Source organism: Tympanuchus pallidicinctus, unplaced genomic scaffold (genome assembly GCF_026119805.1).
Source record: "Tympanuchus pallidicinctus isolate F22 unplaced genomic scaffold, pur_lepc_1.0 scaffold3, whole genome shotgun sequence".
NCBI classification, from domain to species: Eukaryota; Metazoa; Chordata; class Aves; order Galliformes; family Phasianidae; genus Tympanuchus; species Tympanuchus pallidicinctus.
The window spans coordinates 93771820-93786174 of record NW_026294747.1 but is presented as its reverse complement, the minus strand read 5'-3'; the positions used below and the strand labels follow the sequence as shown (position 1 = coordinate 93786174).

General features: G+C 34.1%; 1 protein-coding gene across 1 annotated transcript in view; it reads right to left on the bottom strand.

Moving 5' to 3' along the window:
* Window positions 1-9065, bottom strand: part of KCNH8 (potassium voltage-gated channel subfamily H member 8) — a 99223-nt gene extending 90158 nt beyond the window's left edge. The window contains exon 1 of the mRNA XM_052692225.1: window positions 8829-9065. Coding sequence (XP_052548185.1) covers window positions 8829-8958 — 130 coding nt within the window. The 5' untranslated portion in view covers window positions 8959-9065. The remainder of the gene's footprint in view (window positions 1-8828) is intronic.
* Window positions 9066-14355: the final 5290 nt, after the last annotated feature.

The window sequence follows — 14355 nt, the reverse complement described above, 5'->3', positions numbered from 1 at the left end:
AGCTTATGTACGATATCCTGGTGACAGTCTTTGGTCTGACAATGTTGCAAGAAAACTAACAAGAGGACATATGGGATATCAGGTAACTGACACATACAGTCACTGATGGTTTTTACTACCACTTGAATGGCAGTAGAAAAAAGTTCAAGAACACAAGGCCAAGAAGATCTCCTTGAAACTTTTAAGAATCAATTTAATCTATTTCAAAAAGTCTCAAACCAGAATGCTGAGAAATCCCAAGACCTTCATAGATGGAATGTAATTGGTAAAATACTTTAAAAACAAAGTAAAAAAAATACGGTTCCCTATGAATAAATATATAACAATTAATTGTGTAGAGCCACTTAGTGATTTAGAAACTTCCATTAAAGATATCTCTGCACAACTGTGTACAGGCGATAGAATACATATGAAGTCTCTTAAATTTATCAATCTCATGAGAAAATATGAAAGTCTTTTCCCCATGTTTTCTCCTCTCTCTTTAAGTGCCCGTTCCCAGGGAACTGGGTTATTCATGTCATATTTCTCAGCATGTCCAACTCTTCTGTCATTATTCCCATGAGGAGGAAAGGGAAAGAATGTTCATTTTCCAAGTAAACACTCTACAAGAGAGAAACCAATCTTTGCGTTGCTGCAAACTTACTGTTTTAGGCAGAGAAAGACTTCACCATGTCAAAGTCTGAATTTATTTATATGGAGAGCATCTTTGTCTTGTCTGCTCCTAGTCTGAGTACATGACTTTTCCAATCTTGATGTTCTCTAAATTTTATTTACTTATTTATTTATATGCAGCCCCCAGTACAGTATGCTGTACACATTTTATGCCAATTTATGAACTACATTTGGCTTTGTTTACTCAGCTTTCCTATCTCTCCTTTTATATCTACTTTCTACAACCTTTCCTATTTAAAGAAATTCTGTTTCAAAATCCTCTAGTTACATTTGCAATTTCATTGACCAAAAGCAGAGAACCTAAGCAGTGCCCATTAAACCCATGTGACATTCATTATCCTTATGTGTGCTACTTAATTTTTGTCTGCTCTAATTTCCTTTCCCTATCTCTATCCAGATTAGAAAAGAAAAATGCATTAAAGAAGATAAGTACTTTTCTGATGTAATACATTTACCAGATTACATTTATAAAAATTAGCAAAATACACAGGATTATCCAAAAATTCAGTGAAGCCAAGGAAACCAGTTGTTTAAATGCAAAAGGCATCAGTAATACTAGCATTAATACTAGCAGTCTGCAACTTATTTTCCTGCCGCTGATCATTATGCTGTTGTACTTGTAATACTACAAGGTATTTTACTTTTGTCAGCTAACTCGTAGGAAAAGCAGTTTATACAATTGTATAAAGGAAATGCAGTTATATAATTAATTATCCAATAGATAAAGTGCTAAAATCTTGCCTTAAAATATTCTTGCTACCTTATTTGGTAATAGTTATAGAATCATAGAATCATAGAATCACCAAGGTTGGAAAAGACTTAAAAGATCATCCAGTCCAACTGTTCACCTATTCCCAATAGCTCCCACTAAACCATGTCCCTCAACACAACATCCAGCCTTTCCTTGAACACCCCCAGGGTCGGTGACTCCCCCACCTCCCTGGGCAGTCTATTCCAGTGCCTGACCACCCTTTCTGAAAAGTAATACTTCCTTGTTAGACTTGTTATAAGTCTAATCATACAATATATTTAGCCAGCATACTCTGAAAAAAAAAAATCCAAACAAAATACGTTTTCTTCCATTTCTTTCAGTGAACTGTTTCAGAAAATGTCATGCTCAATCCTCCCTGAGGAGTCTAGTCTTTACTCTCTTCAGATAATATCTGTTTTTTTTTTCATTGTTTTGAGTTGCACAATCCCTAAATGAGGAAAGTTTTTTTGAAATGAATAATGAATGATAATGATAAATGAATTATTGTTTTTTTGAAATGTACTGTTAGAACTGTGTTTATGACCCACAGTGCTAAGATCCAAAAGGAATAAAGAGTTCACTGTTCAAAATGTACATTCAAGCACAGTAGTAAATATGATTTCTTTTAGCCTATTGAGGAGTGTATGTTTATGGACTCCAGTATCACAGAATCATAGAATGGCCTGGGTTGAAAAGGACCTCAAAGATCTTCTAGTTTCAATCCTCCTGCTATGCTTAGGGTTGCCAACCACCAGACCAGGCTGCCCAGAACCACATCCAGCCTGGCCTTTAATGCATCTAGGAACAGGGCATCCACAACCTCCTTTGGCAACCTGTTCCAGTGGATACCTTTGGCTTTCTTGACCATGGGGGCGCACTGATAGGTTGTTTATTTTTGCCCTGTAAATATTCATCGACAGTTTCAATCATGTTTGAGGATTTTCTGCTGAGACTATAGTTCAAGAATTTTAACTTACTCTTGACTTTGTTCTCACAAGTACCTATCTAGAAGGAGGGAGACAAGACTGGGTTCTGCTAAAGAGTTGAGTCACAGGTCTGGATTAACATCACCCTCCTGCCAGTTTTAGGGGTTTGTGCAGAAGGGCTTTGAAACACACATTGTAGAATTATGTAATGCTATAGAGAGGATTAATCTTCCCTGTACACTATTTGAATCCATGTGAGCACATGCTGTAAACAGAATCTACGCTTGCACATTGAGAAGAATTACAGCAGCCCTGCAATTTGGAAAGCGTAGACTATAACCTTTTCTTAACTGCTCTATAAAATCACACTGCTTCTGCAATTCCCCTAGCCAAAGCAGTAATGGGGTTCAATAGACAGTGCTAACCATGAGACACTTGCCATTATTCAAAAACAAACAAACAAAAAACAAAAACAAACAAAAAAAACCCTGTAAAGCTGCTGCAAGAATTCAATGAAATTCTAAACAGAAGAGGTAGCAATTACATTCTGCAGCATGATCCAATAAAAGCTTTTGAAGATCATGAAAAAAAATTAGAAAAATGTCAGCACATGGGAGGCAGGAGACATCAGGAAGGATGGTACTTTTTTCTTTAATCAAACAACAATCTAATTAATTTCAAAGCTAGGGAACAGAAGCCAAGTTTTGCTGAATCTGATTTAAAATATGAGAAAATTTGAAGAGCAAGTTGTTTGAATCCAGGATCTTGCAACAAGATAAATACTTAAATTTCTTCTTAAAATGTATGTGTAAAAGGTGGCATAAAGAACTATATCCTAACAGAATAAAAATAAGAAGTGCATACAGCATAACCATTCCAATCTGGAAGCCCAGAGTGCCTATGTGGAAACACTAATCTGTAAGCATCTGTAAGCAATAAGAGGCCTATCACTTTTTAACAATGCAATAAGCAGCAGGAAACTCTTACAAAGATTTATTTACTTATCAACATGCTTCTGGGAGAACAAATCTTTTCTTGGAGCATAAGTATGCTTTTAATAAATCATACTGCTATTGAAAAAAAGATATTAGCCAATGTCATGACAAGTGCCACTGTAACAGTCTCAGCACTGTCAGTAAACAGCAGCGGTTTTGTTGAAGTCTCTTTAAATTACAGCAAAACGTCTCAGATGTTCCAGATAACACATTGGATTTTACTGCCCCTCCCTCCTTTTTTTTTTTTTTTTCCTTCTAACTGAAGCTCATTCCTTGTTTTTATCTCCTCACAGACTTTCAATGATGGTGTCACCCAAATCTCTGCAGTATGTGCCAGAGTACTGACACCTGTCTCATCCTCCCCTTCTGTTGCTCTCACAGCAAAGCTGAAATTCTCTGTAAAGTCCACATACTTCAAGGCTATATGAAATGTTAGCAGAGAAAAGGAGCTAAAATTCTGTTCTTTAGAAAAGAGAGGAAAATAAGTACGTGGTTTCTATGCACAAGTACACTTCTTTTTAAAAGAAAGCCTTCCCTAAAATCACTGATATTTCCTACCACCTTATTATTGAGCTACATGGAAAGGAGAAAGAAAAAAAAGAAAAAAGATGCTTATATAAATGTACAAGCTATTGATTAAGAGTCATGCAATTGCTATTAGATACTACCATCAGATTCATTTCTCAGTGTTGCTTGCCTTTTATGTTTTCCCCCATCTGTCCTGTACTTTGTATTATATTTTAGATAATGTGAGCAAATCAACCACAAACGATTTCAACTGTCTTATTTTTAGGCCACATTCTAAAGTAGAACAGTGCTGAGGTCACTTTGCTAGGAACTGTCCTGCAAACAACTTTCTTGGGACTTCCTGCACATTAGCAACAAGACATCAGTAAAAAATTGATGTTTCTACACAGAAAGTTTTAATTTTCTTCAACCAAAGAAGACTAAAAAATGCCTCTCCTCTATCTGCCAGGCTTTATGTTTCCCAAAAGCAATTCAAGAGACCGCTAAAGCAGAAAGTTAGTTCATATGAAAAACATACTGTTCAACTCTCATGTTTCAGAGTGATAAAGTATTCTGTCTGAAAACAGGTTATTTTCAGACACTAATTAAATTTAGATCTTTAAACTTCTTGATGAAAAAAAAGATACCATTTCTGCAAAAAGCACAATAGTTTTTGTACAAAATGAAAGTATTAAAAAATAATAATTTCAAGGAAAACTCACTTTCCTTACATTTCTTTAAAATTTATTCATTTTCTTTATTTTTAAATAAAATTATGCTTATACTACCCCCAAAAAATCTTTCTTTGGCTAATGTAGATCACATAACAAATACAATTACTGTGTGCAGTCTTTGACCTCTATAACCATCTTATTCAAGTACACTCAAGTATAGCAGAGGCTACAGATGATGTCTTGTATCATTTGCCTGTGAATATGATTGCTGCTCATCTGAGAACAGTTACTCCCTTGACTTCAAACGACCTTTTGCCCAATGGTATCCAGTAACTTAGTGAGGCTTTTGCTCTTTCTACATTCCTATTCCACTCATGAGAGTGGAATCAGAGCTCTCTTTTAGACAAGAGCACAGAATTTTTGAAACACTAATAAGAAAATATCCTGGTTTAATTGCACTGAGTCTTGGAATAAATAATTGAGAATAGTTTTGCATCTTTTTGATTTTATGACTGATTTACCACACCCTTAGAAGACAGAAGCTACAAAGCCTGACGCATCTCAGGAAGTGCTTAAATGAATTTACAGGCAGGAGACAGCACCATGTCCTGAGTCTCTGTGATGAAGACAACTCATCATTCTGTCAGGTCCTAAGGCAACTTGAAATGGTGATTCCAGCAACACCTACTTGCTCCATTCCTATTACAGCAGGGATTTTCAATTATCCAGAAACACCAGCCCTGTTTCTGGCTAGCAGGGCACAGACACAACTGACACCACACTGCACTCTCTCAGAAGTCCATAAATTAAAAGTAGACATTGCTGATTACATAGAGCTTCACACAAATTACATATTCACAAGACCAAATTTATTTTCTATGAAAGAAGATTGTAGGATTACTACAAGAGTCACAAGAGAGCACCTGTAAGAACAGACACCTTTTAAAAGGCTATAGACTGATTCTGAGGTAGGAAATTAGGTTGATATGTTGAAATGGAACCAAGATATGACCTTCTCAGCAGCTGAGGAAGGACAGCTTAAAGTGGACTAAGCCAGTGATTATAAGGCTTGTTGTAGCATCCTCTTAGGCTGTAACAGAAATTGAAAGAATCCAATCTGCTTCTTGTTCGTACTTCAGTTTGGGGAATCATGAAGACCTTATTTAACTATACGTACTTGCTGTTGATAAATTTTTCAGTTGTCTCTCAGGGAGAAAAAGAAGGGGTTGTTTAAATGTAATTGTTTAGTGGAATGTCCACCTGCTTTCAGATTTAGAATGGAGACGCAAGGAGAGAGATTTTTTCTCACAAGCTACTGGAATTTAAAGAAGTTATTTTGCATTTCTGTTGTAATAATTGGCAATTTGTTGCAGATGTTTTGAAGAAAATATAGAAATAGTAAGAGTTAATTATATTAAAAAAATGACTCCAAATATATACCATTTAAAATTTTCAGAAGAAGGCAACAAACAGAATTTCTTGTCTTTAAAATGTACTTTTCCTGTTTGTTGCTGAAAGCACTGCAACTAAAATGTAAAAATTTGAAACTGAATAAAAAACTGAAATGTATTTTAAAATTACAATGAAAGTTATGTGTTGAGTGGAATTTCCAAAAGACATCTCCGTCTGAAGCTGTTGTCAACAATTCTATCACTGCTCTTTTCTAATAGGCAGAAACTAATCAGCATGGGAAGGCACAACCATTTTATGCTATTATGAAGATTTGCCAGAATGACAAAAGAGGAATATACAGAGAAAAGTCACAGTTCAAGGATGATTGTTTTCTAGTTAGGTGAGAGTAAAATGAGTAAAGATCACCTTCCTGTTATGAACCCAAACCAAATGATCAAGACAATAAAAAGTTGTATTTTTTCCCCCACCTTACTCAGCTCCCTACCCAACTTCTTGCAGGCTTGTTTTACTCACCACAGTCTGGAACTCCTATGAAACTGCACGTGGAATGCTAGAAAACTTTGAAAATTTTCATTTGTTTTCCATGCAATGACATGCACACACACAAAAAAAATCTGTTTTTATTTACAAAGTTCTAGTGTCTACATTTTAGACCAAATCCAGAAGGAAAACAAGAATAAGCTCTTTTGTACATACATGCTAGTCTCTCATAATACTTTCTTATCCTCCTATTGTGCTCATTATTAAGTTTAAAAGGCATACACTCAGGGATGTTTCAGTCAATTCTGTGAGCTCAGAATTGTCTCCAAATCTGTTGTTATCCCTGACAGTTTTTATTTGATCTTGTAGCTAGGCCTATAGAGTAGGGTTGTACCTGAACAGTGGACTAAAGTCAGACACCTGGCTTCACAATGACACCCTAAGGTCATAACAGAACACTGACATGTTACACTATGGCACTCAGACATTACTATTTTCTTGCCTCCCATTGATATTTGCTCCTAGTATTACACTGGGCACTATCCCTTTTAAAAATTATTTTCAGTATGTGGTAAGATTAAAGAATATCCATTCATCGTGGGGCCTTTAGTCTCAAAGTACTTATGTCTTAAAACATTGTTAATAGACATGTATGTAAGTATTATTTTTTTTCCTATCAAAATCAAATAAATCTAACTGCTTCAGAGTTTCAATTTCTACTGTGAAAAAACTTAAATCATTCAGCTAAAATGTATGATTTACCAAATTCAATGTCTGCACTATGAAGATCTGTTGAAAAAAAAAAAAAAAGGAATATTTTTGAGATATATTTTGCTTTTATTCAAGAATAGTCTCATGTTACATTAATACCTACTAATTTCTTCTTCCGATAGCATAGAAATTCATGAGAAAAAAAATACAATAGGAGCTCAGATAAATTCATTCATAAACAGAATAAGTCTCAGAATGGCTTCCAGACAAATTATACACAAGGATGTAACTAGAATGGATTGTGGGATTTATTTTATCCTATTTATCTATGTTTCAGAAGCTTAATTGCTAAGCAAATTGACCTGAAATTTCTTTGTACCTGTATTAATCATAACTACTAAATGTTTTAAGCACCTCTTGCAATGCAAAGGAATCACAATTTTCCTGCAGAAACAAGCCAGTGAAATGAATACGTTAGCTATGCTTCTTTTGTGTACATTCATTGAAATATCTTCTCAATGTGCCCAGCCATCATTACAAAACAAGAGCCACCCTTACGTTTCTGGAATAAGATCTTCTTTTCCTAAATTCAGACATGATGTACAGATTAGAAAATATTTTTTATAATCATCTTCCTGAAAAACATAAGCTAATGAGTTCTAGGAACTATGAATCTCTCCCTCTATTGAACAAAACAAACAAAAAACAAAGAAAGCATCTTCAAAAATAGCTTTCACACTGTGAAAAATACATGAACATGGACATGAACACAAACCAAGTAAGCAACAGTTACATCTTTTGTATTAGTCAGAGTAAGAGGCTGCTTTCACCTAACACTCTAAATCACTGCCTACCTTCTTGATACTATATACCTATTAGTTTTAGAAAAGAACCATTAAAAATATTTAATGTTATAATATTATATACTGTAATGTTATAATAACATTTGAGGGGGTAATGTATCATTAGCAAAGACATAAACAGGATCTAAGAGGAAAATACAAGGCCTTAACATATCTCTAGAAATTCTAGCCTCATAATAGAACATAAGGTAATACTCAGTGAGGACCAGTGAATCTTTCTTCTAAGGCTCACTCTGCCCATTATATGCAAAGCATTCTAATAAATGCCCTATTATAGGAGCGAAAGCTTCGGCACTGCATCTCAAAATTTACTGAAGTCTGTGGAGTTGCTCAAGGCTCAAAATCTTTTATGTGGCAATATGTACATAAATATAACTCTACATCATAGTACTTACCTGCTTTTTATAAAAGCTATTATTGTATTCATCATTTGGATCAGTCAAAATTCTGAGCATTTTACTTTTTGGACTGAAATATTTACGTACTGCTTACATTGTGGTGAATGTTAATTTTTGAATTAGGGTTTCAGCAGTAAGGTATCAGGATTTCGATGTGAGAAAACACAGGGTCTGAGCACTGATATGCAGTGTCTCACAGTATAGTACAGGGCGCTGAATTTATTCTTCTGTACATCTTAATTACTTGTCAGACAGCTGACATATTAGTTGATATACTGGTACATAAAATCAGTAATATTAGAAATATAATGACATGTGTACTCAAATGCATTTAAATCTGTTCCTGTAGGTCTGATTACAGACATACTAAATATCTAAATAGAAATGTGTAGTATATATTTATACAGGTTAATGCCAAGACAGGAAAGAAAAACTTACCATTCTTTTTATAGAACATGATTTCTCCTTTGAATTCTACTTTTTCTTCCAAGGATTTCTCAATCTGAAGGATCATCTGCTCATTTGTTTCAGCACCAAGTAAAAATTTACAGCTGCAGCTCTTCTGCATGACTTCAGTTCGTGCAAATCCAGCAAGATCACAGAAGCCATCTGAGCAGTAAACAATAGGGAATCCCTTAGCCACCTGAGCATTTGCAAGGATGAAGTTACTATCTGTAGAAGAATATAAAAGTAAAACATGAATTACTGTCTGAAGTCAGTGTCTTTTGGCATAATACCTCTTTCAGCTTTGTAGGAAGACACAAATAGATGTACATATTAAAAAAAGTCCCATCTGTCTGAAAACATGATGTTTTCTCATGTACCATCAAGCCTCACTAGATCCTTAAGCAATAATTTATAATTAACACCATGATGGGTATTAGCACATCCAAACAACACTAGAGCAGAATGATGATGAAGTTTCGAAGGTGCTACATTATGCTTCCTCTCCGATTCTTCCCCAGGCTGAGCAGATACAGGTAGATTAACTTAAAAAAAAGCTAAGTATGTTCAAAATGTATTTCAGCAACACTCAAATTAATTTCATTCATGCAATTTTGCAAGGGAATCCTTAAAATAACAAGATATGTTATGGGGCTACATGAAATCTTTTTAGACTTTTGTTTAGACTTTTTTTTGAGGAGGAAGGGGAAAGATTTTATTCAAAAGCCCCATCTTCCCAGAGCTTCATTATTCTTTTCTCATATGGCACAAGGGAGTCACAGTTCTGTCAAACCTTAATGCATTTTATACTGTTCAAGGGCATTTAAAATGCAACTAACTTACTATAAATTCAAGAATGATATTTTGACATGGATATCAGTCACCAAAAAAGGAATTTTTAATTTCAGTTCAAATCTTTACACAAATTTTGCAGAATAATGATTCATATCCATACCCTGTGGAAGTGTCTTTGTTGTGCCATAAACACTCTTCCTCAGCTTACATCTAAAGCTGTAGCACTGTACATTATTTTTCAATTAGCACAGAGCCATTTTCTAGATAAGTTCTTAGAAGAAAGAAGGAATGTGTCCACTTCACAGTGAGGATGGAAAGAATATTTTTTGTCTATTGTTTATTCAGGAATATTTACCTTAGAGCTTGCTACCAAGAACAGCCTAGTCCCAAGACAGATATTGCTCATACTTTCAAATTATATGCATGTGATTTGCACGTGTATTAAGGGAAAATACTAGTAACTAACTGAGTGTAAATTGATAAATATGCATAAATTTGAACAGAAAAAATAAAAGGTATATTTTCATGAAATAAATCAGATTGCTACGCCCTATCTCCATAGAGGGATATTATTCATGAATGGTGAGGGAACATACAGGATGCATAAATAAAATAGCACAAAAATTAATCTTTTCCAGACTTGCAGAACAAGTGTTCTACATCCATCAGATTCAGTTCTGTTACTCTTTAATTCCTCGGGGAATTAAATATTAAGGCTGATGTTGTTCAGTGTTTTTAAGACAATACTTAAGTTTATGAAGTGATTTATTTGCTCATTAGACAATGTCTGTTACTCACTTTTCGCTCAAATATAATTAAAGTCTTTCAATAAATGATTGTTAAAATAAAATAGATTTTGCTCCTTTACCAAATACATATTTTAAAATCACATTCTAGTTCAGTACAGTACTTGACTTTACCTGTCATTTTTATTTACCTAACTAGGGAGGAAATATCATTACCAGTCATGCACTGACATACTGCTTCCCCCATCAACACAAAACTAAATCCCCACACTGCCAAAATAAATAAAATCATATGCTTGCACTGCAATTTAATGATAGCGTTACAGTGTAAGACCTGCAGATCCTACACCCCAAGCACATTTGTAGCTAAATTAATTTACTCCTCAATTTCTTATTGTCTAAAATGTACTTATGTAATGGAAAGGATTGTTTTTTTGTTTTGTTTTGTTCTTTAATTGCTATCATCATTTAAAGTTTGAAATACAAGAAACATAACATGGAACACTGAAAGGACAGAAAGTATAGAAATGATGCTCTATGGGTGTAAAAGTGAATATCATTATAAAGTATATTATTTTATGAAAAACTTAAGATGGCCAAACTTCTGCCATTTACATCTAGAAAACCAAAAAAAGTTTTGGCAAGTTTAACTTTTGTAACAGAAAACAATTTACTTTTTAAAGACCAAAGCTGGCTAGAATAAGAAATAATATTTCCAATAAACACAGCAGGTATCTGGTAAGGCTTGGGAGACTAATTTTGTTCCACATTTTGATAACAGATAACAGAAAATAATTACTTTTAGGAAAACACAGATAACTTCCTGTTCTGTTTTTTTTTTGTTGTTGTTATTGCTGTTGTTTGGTTTTTGGTTTTGTTTTGAGGTTGAATTTAAAATCTGGTAACTAATGATGTCTGACTAATAAACTAGTAAACTGAAAGAAATATTTAAATCATTTATTGAAGCAATTCCTTATCATATTTAACAATCAAGCAACACGTTTTTGTCCAATAGTCATCTTCATTTCACTGAATCCTTAAGTAATATTTTTAAGAGACTATTATCATTTGTTTAATACAGAAAGTAAAATTTCTCATACTTACCTTAAAATGTTCTTATGTGTAATTTATTTGCTTTTCATAATTGGAGTCTTTAATATCACTTGCTATTGATAATGCAAATAAAGCACCATAACACATTGAAGAAAAAAAAACCACCAAAAACACTCAAGAATCAAGGGTAAAATATGTACCAATCAGGCTTCAGTTTCACGCAAATAACAAACAAAGCATTTAGTTCAATGTTCTGCAGTGCTTGCTAGATCTTAAGTTTCAGAGTAGGAAGAATGAAATTTTATTTAGACTAGAATTTATCGGAAATGTATAGACTAGAAGCCAGCACTTTTGCTTATCTTTGAACAGTAAGAGAGCTGCAGTGGGTGATATAAACATAGCAGTTTTCCTGTTTTCATATATATTCATATGTTGCTTGCAACACTTCTGTAATAATAACAAGAAATTCAATTCCATACTGTTCTTTCTTAGAATTATCATAACGTAATGAATATTAAGTTATTTAAGTTGGTTGGATTTGATGATCAGGTGACAGTATTATACTACCATAAGGACTTCCTAATTATTATTATTTTTTTTAGATAAGTAAATATCAAAGTTAAATTCCATACCTCTCCAGAAAATATGAATTGTGAGTCTTATGGACCCTTTCAGAATAGACTGACAAAACCACGAGTAGCTCAACTCAAGTGTTGTCAAGTGCTCTATATTTGTGCAAAGTAGATAAAATTATTCAAAATACTTACGCATTAGCTTCAGATAAAAATATATGGTTGCAGATTCAAGTCTGCGTATGACATATAAAGACTGCTTTTAAAAATGTTAAAGAAAGACAATTTGCATAGACACTACAAATTAAAGTTTTCCTTTAATAAAAAGACTGCAGAGATGGATGAATACCAAAGAGATGTTCCACAAGTATTCAGAACAATGTTAAAACAGATTTGTTTCAGCTAAAATTCATTTACATTAATTTTCTATAAAGATGAAACGACTTTTTCACATGACAGTTTGAAAGGAGAATGAATATTAGGAGCTTGCATGCTCGTATTGTCTTTGGAAATAGGACAGACTGAAGTAGATAGGACATTGATCAACGGAAGACTCATATGGTTCCCAGAAATCTCTGCCAGATACACAGCATAAATTCAAGGACAATTAAACAAGCTGAACAAGAACTGTGTTAGCTTCACTTTCAATCATATGCTGGCACAGAGTTGCCCTGTTTCAATGACTATTCAGATGCTCAAAAATTGTAATCTAAGAAACGCCAATTTTTTTATCATGTACTATACAAACCAGAGGGACAGGTTTGTTAAAAATCCCATGACAGTGTTTTAGAATTGAGATAATTAAAGGAAAAGGTTATTATGCAATTCTCTGCTCATAATTAATGCACACAATTTACGTGACTGTTTGTAATGACACCGTGTAACATTTAAACTCAGCACTCCCTTGATAAATCTTACTGTCATCTTACTTAGAAAAAAAAAGACAAAAAGGTTTTCTACTTTAATAGCATAGCTGTGTCTGCTACGAATCTCATTGTTGTGCTTTCCCTGTTCCTGTAACTGCTCTTTTCCATCAAACTCCAGATGGTTTCTGCATGTCATCCTCTCTTGGAGTGAAGATAACATCTATCTGACTACTTGTGCAACCAAGCACAGCCAACTAGCATTCTAATTTTACATATTATATTATTTATGAAACATAAAGGGAAAATAACAAAAGAAAGTAAGTCCCTAGCAATGCAGAAAGTTACATTCACAAACCAGAGGCTAACACAGACACTATAGAATTGGAAAAAGTCCACTGTTATTCCAGGTGAAAGGAGTTATTACACATCAATTTGATTCCATAGTTTCTCCACAGGGAACTTAACAAGAGAACTCTCATTTCAGGTTCAAACTGCTGCTAAAGAGAGCATGATCTCATTAACAGTTGTTAAATATACCTGAGTGAATAAAATAGGATATGAAAGCATTTAGTTTTATGTCAGCACATTTAGATGCAAGTGAGGTTTAATTGGAGTTCAAGCAGGTTTACAAACTACTATGCTTTGAATATGACTGAGATAAAAACTGATACATTTCCAATTACTAAAATCCCTCATGAAAATCTCAGCAAAGTTAATTGGATCACTATTGTGAGTTAAGATTTATCAGATCTAGGTGAATCAAAATGAAATAAAGGTGTTTATTCTGGTACATCTCACAGTTTTCACTGTAAAAGAAAAAATAGTAAGTACACATATATGCATATATACATCTCAGTGAATTTTCATATGTCACTCTGAAAGTAATGTCTCATTTCCATGGAAACTACATCAGATACAAAGAGAACAATAACACTATTTGATAGAGCACATTCTCAGCTACAATATATATATATTTTTAACCTAGTCACATGTATTAGACACGCATTTTCACCAGTGATGAGCAACAGCCTGCATTATGCAATTGTACAAGAGCTGCACTGAAAGTAGTATTTCTATTTTATTATGTTAGCTCATTATTTCAGTGGTGGATGGTATAGCAGTAGAGGTTGAACCTTCCCAACATTTTGTAGCTGTGTGAAAAATGGCAGCAGAGGGACAGTCTGACAGAACAGTGTCTGACATCGAGTGCACATAAAGCAAAGGCCTGTCATTAAATTCCTCCATGTGAAAAATATATTACACCCATTGATATTCATCAGTGTGTGGTGATTGCTTCTGTCACTATCACACATGCATCTATCTGGCCTTGCACATACAACACACAGTTCTTACACAATTTTCATTTCCACATACAGAATACCCAAATAACAGTATCCGTATCTGTATGGGAACTGTTGAGTCATGGCCTGAACCACTGATTGAGCACCTGGGGAAAGGACTTTGCCAGCGCTGGGACCTCTGGTGAAGA